This window comes from Schistosoma mansoni, chromosome 2 (assembly GCF_000237925.1).
Source record: "Schistosoma mansoni strain Puerto Rico chromosome 2, complete genome".
Taxonomy (NCBI): domain Eukaryota; kingdom Metazoa; phylum Platyhelminthes; class Trematoda; order Strigeidida; family Schistosomatidae; genus Schistosoma; species Schistosoma mansoni.
In genome coordinates, this window is record NC_031496.1 from 30,018,260 (window position 1) to 30,038,535 (window position 20,276).

Consider the following 20,276-nt stretch of genomic DNA (forward strand, 5'->3'; position numbering starts at 1 on the left):
TTATTTTTGTTCGTATTAACGTTAAACTATGGCACTTACGCTGTCGAATCACTAATCGAACAAATCATAATTATATGGACATTACACGTTATGATATTCGAAACTCACTGGATTATTTTTATTATCCAATGACGTACAATTTTCCTGATTCAAGTGAGTTCGTTCCAATTTTTTTTTCATGTCATTTTCGGCCTAATATTACACTCTATCATAGACATAAGTTTGGAGTCGCACTCCCGATAGTAGGAACTTATGTTCTCGATGCAACTAATGTTCATTCATTTCATTGGTACGCAGCAACCGTCGTCCCCTACATTCTCAGCGACAACCTGAACCGAACTTCCGCAACTTTTATTTCACGATAATCCCTACTTTAATGTCTATACACAAATCAAGTATTCGACGCCGCATTACCAGCCGATTATTAATGATTATGTTCATATTATCTATTCACTCACATGTATAACTGAATGCTGCATCATCCGTTACCCATAAATACTATTCGATTACTGCTATTAATTTTCTATTCCCATTGCACTGTACACCAGAACATAGAGTTTAGAGCTAGTCTCTCAAAGATACACTCTTGTTCGTCTCATTCAAGTCAGTCTCACTCACTGTCATCGATAATCATATGTATTGGTATTTTTATTACGCCTTAAAACGGTTTCGTAACAAACGAGGTTGAGCACATATCCCTCTAACTACACAAACCACGCTAGGCTTCATGACCAAAAAGGAATACGACTCCGCATATCTCGTTTCATCAGTCACTATCCTGTTCCTCTGGTCATTCTACTAATACATATTTAGCGATAACTCAACGCAAACGACAACGTACACTGACTTCGCATTTTATTATCATTATCAATAGCAGTACAGCAACGAATATCACTCATTGATGCAGTCATCATCCTACGGCTGGATTATTTCTTATCTCACATAAACTTCAGTTATGTAAATTCGAATACACTCATCGCCAATCGACGCTATATACTCTACTGCGGCTCATCAGAACGTCATAGTTCACTGATCTGCATCCTCATATTCAGTCGGCACCACAGACCAATTACTGTTATACACTATTTTCGCGATATTTCGAATCGCTCATATGAACATATTATTTTATCATTCAGACAGTCACGACATATATGCATGTTAAATTTTTTTTTCGTACGCTTACTAATGTACTCGTAATCATGTGCTAGCACTTCAATTTTTGTCCGCACCTTGACAATATTCATGTACCTTTTTACATAAGTATGACACTTTCGTTTAATAAACTCGCCCCTCGATTGACACTAACTTATTCGATATAGTACAACTTTTTTTTCTCTACATATTATTAACGTTATCCACATGCCATTTCAGTGTTATTTTCAAATTAATGTACTAATACTTTAATTCCGTTTTGTGAACGCATATACACCTCCTCTCCCTTGTTTATTTTGCATACCAGTGTTTCCTCCAGAAACTCTGGGGGGAGCTATGTGGGGAGTAGTGTAACGTCGTGTACTATATTACACCTACATAGTTTATTCTAGTTTCTGGACAAGCCAATTCACCTATAATGTTGAGTCATATTTTGATCTTGTTAATTATTCGCTTATTGACCTTGACTGTATTTTTTATATGAGCGCATGTGTATGCACATTTCGTATCTTATTCATCGCATGTCCGTCATTCATTTTTGTCTGACTATAAATGTTGATTAATGCTTGCTCATAGCGAGTTGGCTTCCCAGCCATCTCCAATACGCATTATCTTTCGCCTCGCTCTCGGGTTGGCTTCCCAGCCATCTCCATTGCGCATGATCTTTGCTTCGTTCCGCTCTCATCTGTTCGTTTCATCACTCTGATTCTCTGGCCAAATCAATGACTTTAGAAAATATATGTATCCTAATTCCATTCTCGTATTTGACGTATTTAACTCCGTTGTTCACCAACGCGGAATAAAGTCATTTATTATATACGAGTATAGACAGAATCAGATTTAGGCCACTACAATATATGTAGCAGTAAATAAATCCCCGAAGCACAAGTTCTGTAAACTTTAGATATTTGGTGCTGGACGCATATAGCTGAAAGAGTTCATTCACGCATCCACACTAGATCACGAGTGGGTACGCCGTGCTATACACCCCTATCAACTGTTAGCCAGCTCAGCTCAAACGTACCTCGACATGCCGATAGCCTTTCATCTATATCTTTGAACTCCTTCATTTCCTATTTGACCGGGTTGACATACTTCAATTATTGAAGGGTTTCTGGTTAAGGAATTGTCAAAATTCGGATACTTGTGGCATCTTTATACCAACAGCTATCACTTTATCAGGAAGGAGGTTGGTTGGTTGCAATGTAAAAATGATAAAGTGATGATTCGAGTACTAATAGAAGAGGATTGTCTTAGGAATAAACAAACAAGTTAATTGATTGGTAGTGTATAAGAAGACGGGGATGGGTGAACAAAAGAAGAAACGGAGATGGTAATAAGAGACGTAAGAAGTAGCTACTGATATGTGGTAATGATAATCGGGGTGATTCATGAGACGTGCATCAGACACAGCTAGCTCAAGAAGAACATGGTAATCTACTAGTGACTGAGTGTTCGTCAAGTCTCCGCTCGAAGCTATCTACTGAGCGAGTTGTAGTCACTTTGGCTGAGAAAGCATTCCAAATGGGGCCAACTCGTAATGAGAAAAAGTGAGAGCCACATAAGTGTTCGCTTTTTGATGTATAATCTTCTGAGGGTTGCATTGAGGATCATAGTGATGGTGTCCTGGTAAAATGCTCGTGTTGGAGTGACTTGGCGTACTTGTTATGTTGAATGCAATTATCAGACCACCTCTTTTTCTCTTGTAGCTCAACGAGAACAACCCTAAGTGTTGGGGCCTGTCCTCGTAGGATTCATGTTTTTGACTTACCACCCACTTAGATGTCCAACCCTGTGCTTGGTCTGAGGTATTTGCATCACTTCTGAGGCGAGAGGACACCAAAATATTGTTACCGTCAATGTGGGGCCGTGGGCGTTAGGGACAATTCTGGGTGTGATTGTCCCAAGTTATCTCGCATAAAGTTGTGAGTTGCATTTGCTCTGACTGTATCCCTTCGGGATAGTTTGAACTGGTGTCAGAGCTCTTGCCGGTCATAGGCCCAAGATCGCGCTCTGGGGAGGCAGTCGTTAGCGGATTTCTGCGACGAATGTAGTTACTTTCCATCGAATAAGGCAGAATGTTCATGACATTACGTTCCAAATCGTTAAGTCTTAACTCACTATCTCCTACCTATTCCTTCATTGTTTTAAGGTCTTTTAGAATCTCAAGTGAATCGTTCCCGTCTTCTATAGACTTACAGACTGCATAGACTGCATAGACCAATGCCGCCAGGTAAATTTTGTCTAATAATTCGGTAATAAGGATCAAATTCGACTCAGGATTGCTCCTTGTGAAACTCCTGACGGTGAGGCCTAGCAACTCGCGTGCACTCTTTTTACTTTGGTATAAAAGTTTAGAAGTCAGGGCAAAAGTGAACCAGTGAAACCCATCATTACAACCTTCACTATAGGAAGTACATGAGTTACATATGAAACGTTTTTGCAACGTCGAGGAACGTCACATGGACCGGAGTATTATGGTCTCAGAAGGTCGTCCAGCTCTCCAATTCTATAAGGGGATTGAATGCACATGACCTGACTTTCCTGAACCCATATTGTGTTTCATGGGGGATGTTATTTCTATCCATCCATTCTTGGTCATGAATATGAAAAGGTATTTGTAGTTAGTTTGCATTTCACTGCTAGCATGACCTGAAAACATATCGCCGAGAACTTTGGTGTTCGATCTTTTTCTTATTGCCGAGTAAGAGCTAGGACGGGAATCTCTCGGGAAACTTTCCACTTGTGCTAGACCCACTGTCTGCCCTGTAGGAAGCGTCCCGTACCTTGCTTAACCCAGAATCTTTACTTTCTGGATGTATGTTATGTCTGAGCAGTCAGATGAAGTCTTTAGGCAAAATAAACAACCTATTGCTAATTTGATTAAGATAATGGTTTTAAATAGAGACAGGTAACTTTAGAGAGTTAAAACTCCACAATGCTTAGATCACCGAAGGGTAGGGTCTTCGTCCGCAATTGGAGTGTTTCTCTTCTAGGATTATTTGGGTTGGAACTCTTTCATTAATAACTCGATACTCTCACAAGAGAATCATTGTGCCGTTGGAGTAGTCCAATCTAAAAAGCTTAGTATGAGGCGTGCGTTTTCCTTACTAACATGTACGGTAAATTAGTTTCGAAGTCCCTCCTTTCTTTGCAGTAAAAAATGGATCTAGACGACCAAAAACTGCGGCATCTTTAGATTACCTGCAAAGCACTCCTCGGCGATCATTCATGACTCGTTATTATTTTTCCGAAGCGTAACTTATGTGGCGAGATGTCAGGATTCGATGAGATGAAGTTAGATAGAGTAAAACCTTTTTCCGCCACTCAACTTATCAGTTTTATACCTGCAAAGCATCTAAAGACGTCTTGGATAGTATCCCATGAGGTGTCTCATACGAGCCACTGTAGTTGAAGGTTCGTTTATTTTTATTTATTTGTTATTTATTTATTATTATTAGCTTTATTCAATATTATATTTTTGGTACAATATGGAATTCTCGGCACAAAGTACTTCAACAAGTTTACGTTTCTTACTTCTTCGTCCTTCCTGACGATAAATATTGAGTGATTGCCGGTTAGAAGTTAGCAGCCCAGTCAATCGACATCTGGATAATGTACATTCTTCTACATTCTTCGCTGTATATTGCCAGCAAACACGATATCTCTAATTAGGCCTTCTATAACCTTTACAGCGAAAAGTCTTACACTTTTCAGAAACGCACCTGAATAGGTTGTGCGATTAATAGGCATAATGATGTATTAAAACAAACGAAATTAGATAACTTGTTGAAATATCTAGATGACAGGAACAGGTAGCCCAGATGTTTAAACAGGCCGTTGTCTGTTAGTTAAGCGACTTCATAAATCTTTGAGAGGAACCCACTGATATCATCCAACTGATAGTGGATGAGGGAGTGAAGACTGTCAGCCCGCGGTTTCGAGTTATTCGTTACAAGAAAAACACGACTTATAGGCTAGTCAGGTATCAGGACCCCGAAAAATATCGACCCATCTTTCTACCTGAGAAAATTTTCCCAGAGCTGTAATCACCATAAAAAATAACGTTTCGTACGGCGCCTTGTATGGAAGCCCGTTGACACAAACTAAAAAAAATATATTAGTAATAAACGTGCGTGACGAAACTTCAAAATGCTATACATATCAAAAAGGGATTATGTACTCGGATACTAAATAAGTGACCTTTTAAATATGATATGAAGCAGTTGATCAAAAGTGGCTTAACACCTGTTTTTTGAACTTGTCGATAAGGCAAAGTTTGAATCATCCAACCAAGTACTTTTTAAATATCAAGATATGAGATCATACTTATGCTTTAAACAGAAGATACTAGTTAAGTTGTCCACCAGAATCAGGAGATTCGTTATTAAGGCAAAACCGTTTTTGGAACCATCCAGTTTAGGTCAAAAGATCAGTGAAATAAAACTGAACCTTGATTAAATTCTCCATCATTCTGGATACATCCCTACCTTAAAAGAATAGTAATTGACTTTTAAATGTTTTGTCGAAATGTCACATGACAAACTATTACCACTGCCATGTCATAACCTAACGTTGTGTTACCTTTATTTCAGCTCCTGAGTGCAGCCATTCCGTCAGTTCCGATATTCTTTGTTATGACAAGCAGTACCTAAAATTAGTACTAAGATGCAAAGTCCTCATACAAAAGCTCTAAACCAGCTACTGAATGAGAACTATAATAATAAAGGAACAAGTTTTACCGGGTTAAACCAATTTACACGGATGAGCATTTACTTATATACATATGTTTACGCCTCGGTCAATCACATTCATCATTGCAAGATTTCGAATCATCAAGAAGTGGATCCTTGGTTGACGTTTCCTGCCGGAATGTAGCCCTCGTTCTATTGATAGAAGAAACCAGACCAATAGTGAATAGGTCTTTATTTAGTTAGTGGGACAGTCAAGGTTGATCGTGAGGTTACCTTTCCAAACACACAAAATTTTTCATTACTCCATATAAGATAACAGGAAACACAATGCCTATACGAAGTAAGGAAGACAATAAATGCTTAGTTGTTTGAGGTCAATTCTTAACTAATCGACCAAAGTTGTTACAGACCCACCATGACATTATTGGATGCTAAAGAAAAAGGACAGCTTGACTACCACGATTGAGTAGACCAGGCTACGAATTTATTCTGTGGGATAACTTCAACACAATGTTGATTAACTTACGACGTTACATGTCCAACTAGGTAGTGGATCAAGACTATCAGTAAGGAAACATAATTAAGCTTGTTATATCTATTGTAGTCAAAATTTATAAAGAGAGAGGAAATTTATAGGCGGTAAGTAATGTTGTGGAGCATTCCAAACCAAAGATTGCATGACTTTGGAAAGTTCTGAAAGAAGAAATACCGACGGGTACTTACCTCAGTAGCCTCTTTTGAAGAGTGGAATGTTGCGTGCTAACTTCCCGTTATTATTATGCGGATATATTTCTGATATAGCGGATAATCACCATTTTTACAGGGATGACCAACAATATACAATATGGGTTTGCAGAAAGGAAATCGCCCAAGTGGGATCATAAAATAAATGAAATCATTGAAAATATATATTAGAGTACTAATGCAGATATACCAACAAGTCAACAAATAAATTTGTGCGTTAGTAATGTACTTTGAATTAACTATTGATACAACCCACTTTAAAGATGGAACTCCGTACAAACTGTCAACTTGGCGACACACATCTGGCTTAAGCACCACAAGTTCGTGTTTGAACTTGTCGCTGAAAAAGAGAGAGAGGTAAGAGGATCTGCGAAACCAAAAAGAAAGAGAGTAGACAAAACCTGATTTCCTGAAATGTAATGTCTGTGTTTTTAGGTGTAAGGCTTTTACTTTCACAGTATCGAAATAAATCATGTCTTGCAAGTAAATCTCTTTTAGGTGTTGCAGTTCTTAGTAGAACAATCCATAACTTAAGTTAAATTTTGAGATGTCTGAAAGAGGTCACCTAGTGAGCTCGAAGGCACGGGTTACGGGTGAAATTTTGATAGTTTTCAAGCACCAACTAACTAGGAGCTTCTCAGAACCAGTGTTACCGATGGTTAGTCATTTGAACTAAAAGATCCCGAAGCACCATATTTGACTTGTCAGAATTACAGAGTAAGCTTCTCGCGTTGGCGAAGAATCTACCGGACAGCTTATTCTGATACGGATATCTGTCTTTGTCATCAATCCGCGCCAAAATATTCATAGCTTGTTTAGAACACCCGTACATCCTCTTTTAGTTAGTTACACCTGGTAGTACCTTTTTAGTCCTAACAAAATGATGGTGCAATAACGTCTAACCTAAAGTTAACCACATAATTTCTTCGCTATAATTTGTTGGTCCTGGTTTACGTTTCCAGGTGTTTGTAGTATCCAATGAAGTTGGTTTAACCAACTGACTGAAGCGGTTTTAGCGAACTCGATAACTATTTACGGGTAGGAACATCATCTATTTGGTATTTCATGAGGCATAAGACTAGTAGGTAGCAGTATGAAAATTATAACATTAGAATGAGGAGAAGCGATCAAAATATGATGTTCATGAGAATTCCGGAAATTGATTAGACAAACAAACCAATGAGCCAAAGCGTAAGAATAATTAGTTGAGAGATAACAAGAAGCAAAGTTGAGGGGATAATTTGATAAAAATAATAACTAAAACTATCAACATAGTAATTATATATGTATTGAGAGACATGCGCCAGACTAGACCATGGTGAGAAAGTGTGAATTTAAACAGATGCTTACTATTTGATATGGGACCAGTCGAGGATCGCCTTGTGTGATGGTAGAGTCTGCTCTAGGTAGCAATTTTCGCGACGGTGGCCCAAGATGACTAATGTCACAAATTAACATCAATCTGCCTCTTGATTATTTGTATTGTAACGAGAACACACAATTTTAGTGGCCCTATACCTAACTCCAATCACATTGTATGCTGACTGTTATAGAAATATACACTTCGCAAGCCCTCGTATGTTTTTACCAACCTAAATCATGTTAGAGAATAACGGGACAAAATATACAAATACGAAAATGAAATTTGAATACGTATATTTCGTACACTCATTGGTTGTAACAGGCAATCCGAGAAACAAAGTGGGGAAAGCGAAACGAAACTAGACAAGGTGACGCACAGAGGAGAAGGCGATTAAATCAACTCGTCTTGGTCAAGCGTGACTCAGTATTTTCATTCATACGAAAATAAATCACAGACACATAATGAATAGGGTAAGCAATTAACGCGCGATCACACAAAGTCAAGGTGAATAAGCGAGTAAGTGACAAGGTCGAAATGTGGCTCGAGAAGAATGAATAAAGTGGCCAGTCCAGAAGCTAGAATAACCTGCGTGGGCTTGATATAGCACCAGACGCTACATAATAAGTGTTGATAGGCTTAAATATGCTTATCTACATGATGAACCATCATATGTGGTATCTGTATATCTGAGCATGCGACAACGAGAACTATCCATAGAGTAATAAACAGGTCAAATGAGCACAAGTTTAATCCTAACAATGCACGACATGTATTTCACTATTTCATCGGGTAAAAAGCCAAAACAAAAATCGGAACCGTTTTATGTGGTTGGTCTACAACGTCCAGACTATTTTATTGTATCTGAGAGGGCCATAAGACTTTTGAAGCCGAATTCAGTAATTTCAGAGTAGTAGCATATACAAGGCCTTAAAACCTACAATTCAAGATGTCTGCTGGTTTTTGCCTAACACTAGGATACAAGGTATAGATTGAATATATTCCTATACTTGTAGCCTAACTTCACTGTGTCAGTCACTTAACCGCTACACAGATACTTTGATTTTATGGGAACAGAAACAGGTTGACCTAGCTTGCAGTAACCACCCATCATGATTTAAAGACCGAACGATGAAAGCTCCATGACCAAACCACCCAACTCAGAGAACAAAACTCCATCAAAATCGACTTCATTTTAGTACAAAAAGAACGATGATTAATTGTGCCTATAATTGAGATTCTATGGCTTTGTCGACTCATATTTGGCACCCAAATAAGATTCGGTATCTTATAAGGATTATAAAATTGTGAAATTGTTCGGTCATTGTACTCTTGAGTATATATTTGATTAGGTTCCAAGCAGAAATCTGAGCAAAGTGCAACCTGACCACCTACATCAGTTTCTCTATCATCTCGAGGCAGAGATGTCTCGTATTTGGCTGGCATCCAGTCATTAATTCAAAAGACCCCTGTATTTCCATAATGGTTACTAAATGGTAATTATGTTACGCAGTTACTTAGCTCACGTGGTTCATCCATAGGACCGATTTGGAAAAGAGCTCCGACTCCTGATCAGTCTTTTAACTTGCTGTAAAATTTATTTTACTGACAATGAATCAATGGAAAGTCATTTACAACAAGTGTTTGAATATTGTCATATAATGAACGTCTGACCTAGGATTCATTTTAAAAGCCTGTTAAGATGCCGTCGGATGTAAGTGGAGTTGGTTTCTGTCTCTTAAAGACAATTCCTTTTGCGATGTCATGAAATCCTTTTCTATCATACTGAGAGATGAAAACACCGTTCAGTAACAAAAATGGACTCATTGGTATTTTATAGGCATATAAACGGCTATTAAGAAATAAAGAATGTCGAGATGTTCCTAAGAACTGATACCTGAAACATATAAAATATAATATTTTTATCTTTAAAAAACGGTAATTGCAAATAAATTCCTGACATATTCTCCGTTTGACCCTCTCCTTGTTATTTTGAAAGAAGGTATCTTCGTGGCTACCTACTTTGGGAAGTATGACACAAAGATAATATTGTTAATTGTCACTTTATACATACTGTATGAGGATATTTTTACTAACTTAAGCTCCTGTTGTGCAACATAAGATGTCTCGATTTCATATTATTATTATTTGTCATGTTTTGTTCATGTGTGTGATTAAAGTGTTTATGATCTCACTGGGTCTCAAATTGGTATTTTCTGTCGCTTTGATGCGTTTTAGACTTCCAGTCTTTTTAAGGAATTAACACTAATGATGCTGAGAAAGCCTTGGCAGCGGATTTGGATTTGCTTGTGAATACCATACCAAATTCATCTCCAGAAAAAAAAGCGTTCATAAATCAAATGATATCTTTCAAGGAGTTGTTTAAGCAATATTTACATGATAAAACAGAAAAATTTGATTGGAATATGATGGAACCTGTTCCATCTGAAAGTGTAAGAAGATGTTTCTCTTGTTTTGCACCTATTAACTTTTCCTGGGTTTTACACTTTTTATAACATAATTCACTAAGTTTTACATGCGTTATGTTTGTAAAGTTAGGAAAAACTCTGCCCTTGACCTGATAGCAATGTTATACCTACTCCTGAGAATTTCGCTATATTTAATACTTTAGTCAGAATGTGATTTAGTCTTGATTGCTTATCTTTACCACATTTTGTCAAAACTCTACATATATTTCTCCTTTGATCAGCTTGAACCGAGAATGAATATTAAAATTTATAGAGTGAAACGAGTGGATTCTGTCTCGATTTTTCACCCTAGATGCAAAATGCTTGAAGTTACAGATAGTAATATCATTATAAATGCACTTCTATATACCTTAGTCGATAATCATGTTCATAGTGATATCGATGTCTGCAGCTTTAAGTTATTTGGAGATAATAAGGAACTTGAGATTAAAATGAGTTCACCTTATTCCGCGATTTTTTTATTCTTGCTCCGCCTTAAAAATGAATATGTCTATCAACTCAAAAACTACAAAATTTCTACCACAGTTGTAAGTTAAACGAAATACTACTGGGCACAAGAAAGTTGTGAATATTCCTTATTCCATCTATCGAGGCTCTATTTCAACTAGTTCTGATGCGTATCAAAGTTTAAATGAGAAGTTGTAGGTTATGGAAGTGGTTAAAGCAAATTACTATTAATGAACATTTGGTGAAAAAATATCAACTTATAACTATGACACACTAGATGTGATAAATTTTATCAAAACACGAAAGAGTAAAATTAGTTTATATATATATATATATATATATATGAGTGAGGCAACTTGCAATTAGGAGCAATTAGGAACGTTTATCTGAAACTATCAGTATGATGAGTAGAAGCAGTGGAAGTTGATAAACTAGTAATTTTCATGATCATATAGTACCTTCGGCTTGTAACTGCGAAATCTTACTACACAAGGTTTTGTATTTGTAAATCGATTATCATCATTAATGGATGTATCTATAGTATTTATCAAAGTTTACCGAGTAAAATTACCATAAGTATATAGTGACTTTAAGTTTTCGGTCGCGCAATTGTCTTTTTATCGTATGTAATCTACTCATTTTAACATCTACTTTAGAAAACATAATCAAAACTTATTTGTTTAGCGTTTAAACTTCAGTATGTTGTTTTAGCGTTTTTTATTTCCACATTTTCTAATATCTAGATCAAAATGTACGATGCCCTTCATGTTCCTACTGATCGTGAAGTAATTCGTCAACAGTTAAATAAGCTAGTAATGGTGAAGCTAAATGGTGGCTTGGGCACCACAATGGGTTGTACTGGACCAAAATCTTTAATTTCAGTCCGAAGTAACCTTACTTTTCTTGACCTGACTGTACAACAAATCGAGGTAAAAAGAATAGAAAAGTTGTTCAATACTTATTGCTGTTATTCTGTTTGCCTGCATTTATATGTGACATAAAGTCGTATGCAACTGAAGAGGGACCAAAGAAATACATCCATCCTATTGCTTTATTCAGATTTATTAGTAGAAGATTGAAATAATACAAATTATTATTCATGATAACTGTACGGTTATATTTGTTCTCAAACTTTAAGGCTTTTATTTCGCCTTCTCACAAAAAAAGAACCAAGTACGCTGTTAATTCCCTAACAGCTAACAAGTTAGCTCTATGATAAACTAAATACAAGCAACGTACAGCTGGATACTAATTTTTACTCGTTCAAGTTAAAAGAGTCAACATCAGTATATCCGGATGAGATTATCAATCAGAAAGCCAAAAAGATGGGGACAGTTATTTTACTCCAGTCTAGTTCTAACTTTTTTGAACAATGAAAATTTCCAGCAAATAAAAAGTATTTCAATATAGTTAAAATTATCGATTTTTTTTCTCAAAGTATGTCGTTAATAGTCAATTACATTTTTAACATAACCCGGATAACTTTAATGATAAATTACTGGAATGTCATATCGTAAATGCTTTCAATTGATCATTGTAAGAGTAGCTAAAAATCCAAAACAGCTTGTATTATTCATGGTTGGATTGTCTTTGGGTTGAAATAAAACCATTAGAAGGAAACAATTTTAATAGATAGCTACCTGTTTGTCGTGAATTGTAGTTTGTCCTTAAAATTCAATGAGTCATCTACTTATTTCTAAGTCTATTACATATCCTGCTTTCTCATTTTACTTCATAGAAAGTTCTATTAGCGATAAACGTAAACACTTTTATATTACATCCGTTTTAGAGACTAAACAATGAATACGGAACTAATATTCCCTTGGTTCTGATGAATTCCTTCAATACACATACTGAAACTGAAAAGGTTTTACGCAAATATCAGCAAGTTAATGTTCAAATTTTGACATTTTTACAAAGCTGGTAAGTGATTTTATTGATAAATAGAAAAATGTTCACTATTTAATCTTATTTACTAACGAGATGAAACATTCCGACACTTTCAAGTTTTATAATTTTAAAAGTGACCAACTTGGTCTCGTGTGCAGTTACGAGTATGAGGGCTAATATCACTTCTCGGCTGCCCACACCGTGGAAAGGTATTCCTTGAGGAACTTGAAAAAGAAGTTGGATTGGTGTTGGTCATAACTACCTGGGAGCGTGATCACAGAGCCCAAGGGACAATTGCTTGAGGCCGGTCACGCACGGCCTTTTTGTGGGGGATTTTCGATGTGTTAGCTCCGTTCTTCAAAGGACCTTACCGCCGGAGACGGGTAGCCGTGGGATAAGGCGAGGTGTGCATTTTTAGGGTCGACCTTTTCTAACCCCACCCCTCCTTGTGGGAAGGCAGCATTTCTGTTATGCTGAATGTCTGAAGAAAACACCTTACTGCTGTCACACCTCTGTACAGTCAGCAGTACGACTTCGCCTTCAGACCTTGGGATTGCTGCTTTTAGTTTTGCCGCTCTTCAACCGACCTGTCTGACATGGTAGAACCTTGAGGAACGATTGTTCCAGCCAGTATAGCTCGATTGGTTCATCACGATAGGCAAGCCCGACCACCACGTTAAGGTAGCAGCAACGGTCGAGTTTTAGAATAAATAATAGACAATTTTTCGAATTCCATTCAGAGAATTTCCAACACAAACAGATTCAAGTCGAATAAACAATAAAGTGTAAAAGGTAGTAGAACTATAAAATAATGCTTATCAATATTGTACGCTTTTGTATCCTATTCCATTCAGAAATTACTTGTCTAAGAGGATTTGAACAATCTTGACGGAATAAAATCTAACTGCAAACCATAGTTATTAACATTTTAAAAGTTTGACTATTTTTGCTAATTTACCATTTATATTTTGATTTTGGAAAAGTGAGTCTAGTCACTTTTTCTTTTTTGTCTAGCTATCCTCGTCTGAATCGAGAGTCATTACTTCCTATTGCTAAATGTGCTGGTCAAGAAAGTCATGACTCTGGAACAAAGACTTCTAAAGATATGAACTATAATCCTGAAGAATGGTATCCTCCTGGACATGGTGATTTCTATCGTAGTTTTGTTGCTTGTGGATTAGCTGAGAAAATGATAGCTATTGGTAAACAATGGGTTTTCATGTCAAATATTGATAATCTTGGGGCAACTGTTGATCTAAGTATCCTTTCTTAATGACGGTAGTTATCCAAATGTTTTTTTAATACAAGTTATGTGTATCGAATTCAAGTTTTTTGGATGTAAATTATCAAATTTATTCGACAGGTTATAGATAAAGTTTATATGAACATTCTTCAATATTTAAAAGAATAGTTTGATAGAAACGAGGCCAAATTACGTATAAAACTTATGTATAATTTATGTATTATGAAACAAAACTAATCAAGTACATGTTGAAACTAACTCATAAGTATTTCAACATTCCCAGGTAAAACAGAATGTCATTGTTTTCAATCAACTGACTGTAGGTTAATTAAAAATGAAGATCAGTATGATGGTGGGCATACTTCAACTATATCAGTATTGCCAACTACTTTCTAAATAAGATAATCCAAGTTGAAACATATAATACTTATTCAGTTTTATATTTACCAAGTGAATATACAATATTAAAAAGTAGTTCATTCCAGCCCCCAAATGTCCTGGTACGGCCGAGAGTGGGGAGAGTCCGCTCTCCCTCTCCAAATGCTCTCACATGGCCACGCGTATATAGTCTCTGCCAGGGAAGTCTCACTCACTGCCTTTTCGTGGCGGGGGGGGGTTGTTTACAAAATTGAGAGGACGAAAAGCGAATGTCCGGAGCTTTACCCGGGTTGGTAGACACTGCGAGTCCACCTAGGGGAGTTGGAAAACCCTGATTCCAAACCAATGGTACACATAGGCTCCAGTATCCTGGCGTATGAATCAATCGTTGGTAATCGGCTACTCACTTTACTATGAGATTAAAATATAAATGCTTTTTAAAACTATTTTCCTTAATTTACACCCATTTTAAAGATATTCTAAATTTTTTGATGAATAAAGAATTTCATTGTGGCAAACAATCCCCAGAGTTTGTTATGGAAGTAACTGATAAAACACGAGCTGATGTTAAAGGTGGCACATTAACACAATATCGTGGACATCTAAGACTTTTAGAATTAGCTCAGGTATACTTTTATTTTACTTGATTATATTTACAATATTTTTCAATATGACTGAAGAGATTCAAATTCTACAACAAAAAAAACATATCATTTAATTTTCATATGAATTCTAGGTCCCTGAAGAACATGTTGATGATTTCGCTAGTGTACGAACATTTAAGATATTTAATACTAATAATCTTTGGATTGATTTACAAGCTTTGCATCGTAGTGTTAAACAAAAAACTCTACAAATGGAAATCATAGTCAATCCTAAAACTTTAGATTCCGGTACGAATATATTACAATTGGAAGAGGCTGCAGGGGCTGCTATCAAGTCATTTAATGGTGCTTTCGGTAAGGATTAATACATACGTATATATATATATATATATATATATATATATATATATATATATATATATATATATATATGGTTATGATTCAATGTTCTTGGCCATTAATCACTCACACATGACTTCTAAATGTTCAGAAAATCAGTTACTTGATATTTCACAGTATTTTACCAATTAAGCCGTTGTTATGTCTGTGTCTGGGGTGCTCTCTGTTATGTACGTGCTGGATCTTTCCTATCTATGACCCTACTGCTTATGCTTGGAAACGAGCACTGTTGAGGTTCCCACGAAGCAAAGTAAAAACAAAAAGGGTGATATAAATGATGGTTTAATAACTGAAAAAAAAACTGAAAACAGGTCCTGAAAATAGGTCATCCAAAATTATGCCATCATTAAGCTAAGGACGCTCATTTACACACTGATTTTAAACGAACATGATAATTAGTAAGTAAAGACCATATAAGTGAAAAGCTAACTAGGGTTACTGTAAAACACATACAATGTTCACATATAATACATAGAATATAATTGTCATACTGGAGCAAAAGTTCACACTTGTCATACTGAATGAAATTTACACACATAGTGACTTGAAGTAATGTTACATCGGAAAATATAAAACCAATATCATACTGATCAAAATTTCACTTGGAATAAAAGTGATACCACAAAATGCTACTATGGATTAGAGAAAGCGTGAACCCGCCTTCTTATCCTGACTTACCAACCATTTATTTAGATCAGGTAGTTAGGTTCACGAATATTACTGAATGTAAAATGAGGTAGGCTTTGTGTTTCTCCACAGGAAATCTTTATATTGGTAACAACCAATTTCAATATTTTTTAGATATCGTTAATAAGTTATATTTAAATGACGCCACTGGGGAGTCGATTGTTAAGCGTATTTATTTTGAAAAAAAAACCAATGGATAATTAGTTGCTTTGATGGTAGTTTATTTTCGGTCAAATTAACTTTCACAAGACCGTACATATCTTTCTTTTAATGAAAATAGTTCATTCATGGATAAACTAATGTAGTTGCAGAACAGGATTACTACATATAAGAAGTTTTATAGTGTTACTTTTCTCTAACAAGAGTGAACTGCCTCATGATCACCGGGTAAGTAATAGTGAGGTTCGACGCAGGGTATTAGGAAATGATGGTAAATCAGTTGATGAGGTCATGAATCTTCATCGACTGAGATGGCTAGGCCACGTGTTACGTATGCCTGAACACCGATTACCACGACGCGCTATGCTGACTAGTATTAGCAATGGTTGGAAGAGTTAGGGGCGGCCAAACCAAAACGTGGCATCAGTGCTTGAATTCACTAACTTCTAGTCTGAGCCATGTTGGCAGATGCGGACTACCTGGTTGGGGTCCGCGTGACTATCGTAACCGATGGTTGGAGACTCTAGGTGACATGACTCAGAATCGATCACAATGGCGTAGGTGTATACACTCTTTATCTTCCCTTAAACCTTGATATTAAAATTGCTTCATATCTGTCTTCCTTCCTATACAACCTATCTTTTATATACTACCACCACTAAATTAACTATTTCTATGAATCCGGTGATCATCTTGTTGTGATAACGAGGTATGGCAACTTGGACCGATTCATATGTGTGCCTGGTCCTACGTTGTAGCTGACTGACTGATTATATACACATTCTGGTTTCATTTGAAAGACACAATTTTACTTGTATTATTTCAGTCGCAACTTTAAAGTATGTTTTTTCTTGTTAAAAAATTGTTTGCTAAAACGTAATTGTCACCTTTTTTTCAGGTGTTAATGTTCCACGAAGTCGTTTCCTACCAGTTAAAACTACTTCAGATTTATTGTTAGTAATGTCTAATTTATATGTATTAGATGGTGGAAGTTTATCATTGTCTCCATTGCGAAGTTTCCCATCTGTGCCTTTAGTAAAACTTGGTAGTCATTTTAAAAAAGTCAAAGATTTTTTAAGTCGATTTACAAGTATACCAGATCTACTGGAATTGGATCATTTAACTGTATCCGGAGATGTATACTTTGGAAAAGGAGTAGTTTTAAAGGTAACGTTCAAATTTAAAGTAACTGTATTATAGTTTTGATTTTTTTTATAGAAAAGAATTCGAACTTTAATAGTAGTATGTACAGAACACAAGGTTTATACTATTATGTTTGACCAAGTGGTAACCCTATGAACTTTCCTAAACAGTACCTTACGAGATGCAAATAATTAAATAGAGCGAAAAGTTTGAGAAGTAATGGGATCGATGTATGTTTATCTTAATGTTAGGTGGTTAGAGATATTCAGAAAAATACCTTGGACATAGGTCTCGTTATAGCTGGGACTTGTTAATAAAACGTACTTGTATTCGTATGGGAATATGGTACTCTCTTAAATATTACTACTAAGCTATTCAGTCCACGACTAACCTATAAGACTTAAATATTTACGTCGCTTGATCTCCAAGTAGTAACCAGCGACATGTCAAATCATGTAGACTAGTGGCCAAATCATAACTTGATTGATAGAATTATATTTGCAGAACTAAATGACCACTAGAGAAACAGAACATTAATCACTATTCCGTGATTAATAAATCCATGTTAATCATCATTTTATTTTGAACGGTATTCTCAGCGAAACCTAAATTTTAAAGGACAGATTCATTTGCAAAACTCGCATTATACTTGCAACTTGCACAAAAGCAAGTAGTTTGGGTTTGGAGAGCAATAGACAATTGGGATACGCTCATATGATTTCGATCACTAGGTATTGTTTTTAAGGTGTTCTCTAGATTTCCACTTCTGTTACTAAGTCGCTGTGATTTATTTCAGATGATATAGAACATAAACCAGTTTCAAATTTTTAAATGATTTCTTTTTGTAGTTCACACCACGGACTGAATGTAGGGAATTGTTGAAAACCAGGAGACATTAATGGCGACTTATTCCAAGCAGTGATTCTCGGAAGTCTGGTGTGAAACCGTGACTAGTGGAGTTCAACCAAGTCGAGTATAAGGTATTTATTCACCAATGACATATAAAGATGGTTGTACAATACTGCGAAATAAAGTTACATATGTGAACAGTTGAATGACAGCTTAATGATCTAAAGGTTAAACACTCGCCATTATATCTGAGAGTGATGAGTTTGTTATTCATTGGGGTCTTAGATATGCACCACTGAGCAGTCTCCATGCTAGAATGAAATAGCTATCCAATGCTTCTTGGTTTTCATGCTATGGTCAGTGTATGATGCTAACCATAAAATTCAAGCAGAGATGGATAGTAGCTAGCAGTGGAATCCAGGACGCACGCCACTTCGTCCTATTTGGGACTCGTCAGATGGATGTACGTGCATCTCAGAGTTGATGTTCACTCTGGGACTCAAACCCAGTACCCTCGCTTCAAACGTCCTGGATTCCACTGCTAGCCACTTTCCACCTTTGCATACAATGCTTGTGAATTAGGGCAATATCGAGGCAATACGCACAGTATACACATATGCCAATTAGAGACTGACCAGTTGCAGTCCTAAAAACATCAATGGGAAGATTCAAACAAAGAATACTAAATGAACATCAAATTTTCACAGGATTCCTACACTCATTGCAACTGTTTGTTTTTTCTATTCTTTCAACGCAATTTATAATAAACTAGCTTCTTTCTTTTCCTTTCAGGGTACAGTTATTATAATTGCCAATTTTGGTAATCTCATTAATATACCACCAGGTTCAATATTAGAAAATAAAATTGTTTCAGGAAATCTACGCATTTTAGATCATTAAATACGATACATTTTAAGTCCGATGAAGCATTACACTTTATTAATATATAATATAACACATTAGGACAATGTACACGTTCATTTTGGTGCTTTCATTATCACTATTATTATTCTTATTAGTGTAATTCATTTTAATATCCATTCAATTTTCTTATTGATAACTTCATTTCATTTTACCCTGATATCTAAACTGATTCAAGTACATATAATTTATACTTTTTGAAGCTTTCATTGCCATTGGATGGAGAATGATGATCTTTTTTTGCATCATTTTGTTTATAATTTTAAGTAGGAAACACACTACAAATTTAAATATAATAATAATAATATTGTCATTTTACTCGTGATTATTTATTGGGATGGGGGATTTACGCCTGTTACCCCTCGTGGAGGAAGCATAGGCCGCTCACCAGCTTTCTCCATCCAACTCTGTCCAGGGCAATCATTTCCAGTTAACATTCATCCTTTTCATATCTGCTTCTATTTCCCGGCGTAATGTGTTCTTTGGCCTTCCTCTTTTTCGTTTCCCTTCCGGATTCCAAGTTAGGGATTGCCTCGTGATACAGTTTGGTGATTTCCTCAATGTATGTCCGATCCACTTCCAACTTCTTTTCCTAATTTCCTCTTTAGCTGGAAGCTGGTTTATCTTCTCCCATAAAACGCTGTTGATGGTAGTATCCGGCCAATGGATGTTGAGTATTTTGCGTAAACAACTGTTTATAAATATTTGTACCTTCTTGACGATGGAGATTATTTATTGAGATCGGATTTATTTGTTATCATTTAAGTATAACAAATTCTGTTGGGTTCTGTTAATTGAATATTAAAGATTAAACTTTTTATTTTCATAGTTGAAAGCGTGAGTCAATTGAAGCTAGACCACCAGGGAAAACCTTCAAGCACTGGACGGTCGTTTCGGTATATTGTGGGACTCCTCAGCAGTGCGTATCCACGACCTCGCCTCGCGAGATTCGAACCCAGGTCTATCGGTTAAGTGTTCTGGCACGAGACTAGTAGGTCCTGGGTTTAAATCTCGCGAGGCGAGGTCGTGGATACGCCCTGCTGAGGAGTCCCACAATAGAACGAAACGACCGTCCAGTGCTTGAAAGTTTTCCCTGGTGGTCTAGCTTCAATTGAC

At 36.3% G+C, this 20,276-nt stretch overlaps 1 protein-coding gene across 1 annotated transcript; it reads left to right on the forward strand.

Annotated features, from left to right (window-relative positions):
• Positions 1-10,198: 10,198 nt before the first annotated feature.
• Positions 10,199-19,477, forward strand: Smp_133600 (putative utp-glucose-1-phosphate uridylyltransferase 2 (udp-glucose pyrophosphorylase 2)). Its single transcript, XM_018796341.1, has 8 exons — positions 10,199-10,403; positions 11,630-11,815; positions 12,676-12,809; positions 13,791-14,035; positions 14,872-15,023; positions 15,134-15,356; positions 17,146-17,414; positions 19,032-19,477. Exons 1-8 carry the CDS (start codon positions 10,311-10,313, stop codon positions 19,137-19,139), a joined length of 1,410 nt encoding a protein of 469 aa, XP_018650564.1. The 5' UTR covers positions 10,199-10,310; the 3' UTR covers positions 19,140-19,477.
• The last annotated feature ends 799 nt before the right edge of the window (positions 19,478-20,276 follow it).

Excerpts from the sequence above, each read along its gene's own strand:
- Smp_133600 (XM_018796341.1), top strand. The coding sequence starts at position 10,311 with ATGATATCTTTCAAGGAGTTGTTTAAGCAATATTTACATGATAAAACA. Across the intron at positions 15,357-17,145 it reads GTCATTTAATGGTGCTTTCG|GTGTTAATGTTCCACGAAGT; the intron begins GTAAGGATTAAT and ends CCTTTTTTTCAG. Across the intron at positions 17,415-19,031 it reads GAAAAGGAGTAGTTTTAAAG|GGTACAGTTATTATAATTGC; the intron begins GTAACGTTCAAA and ends TTTTCCTTTCAG.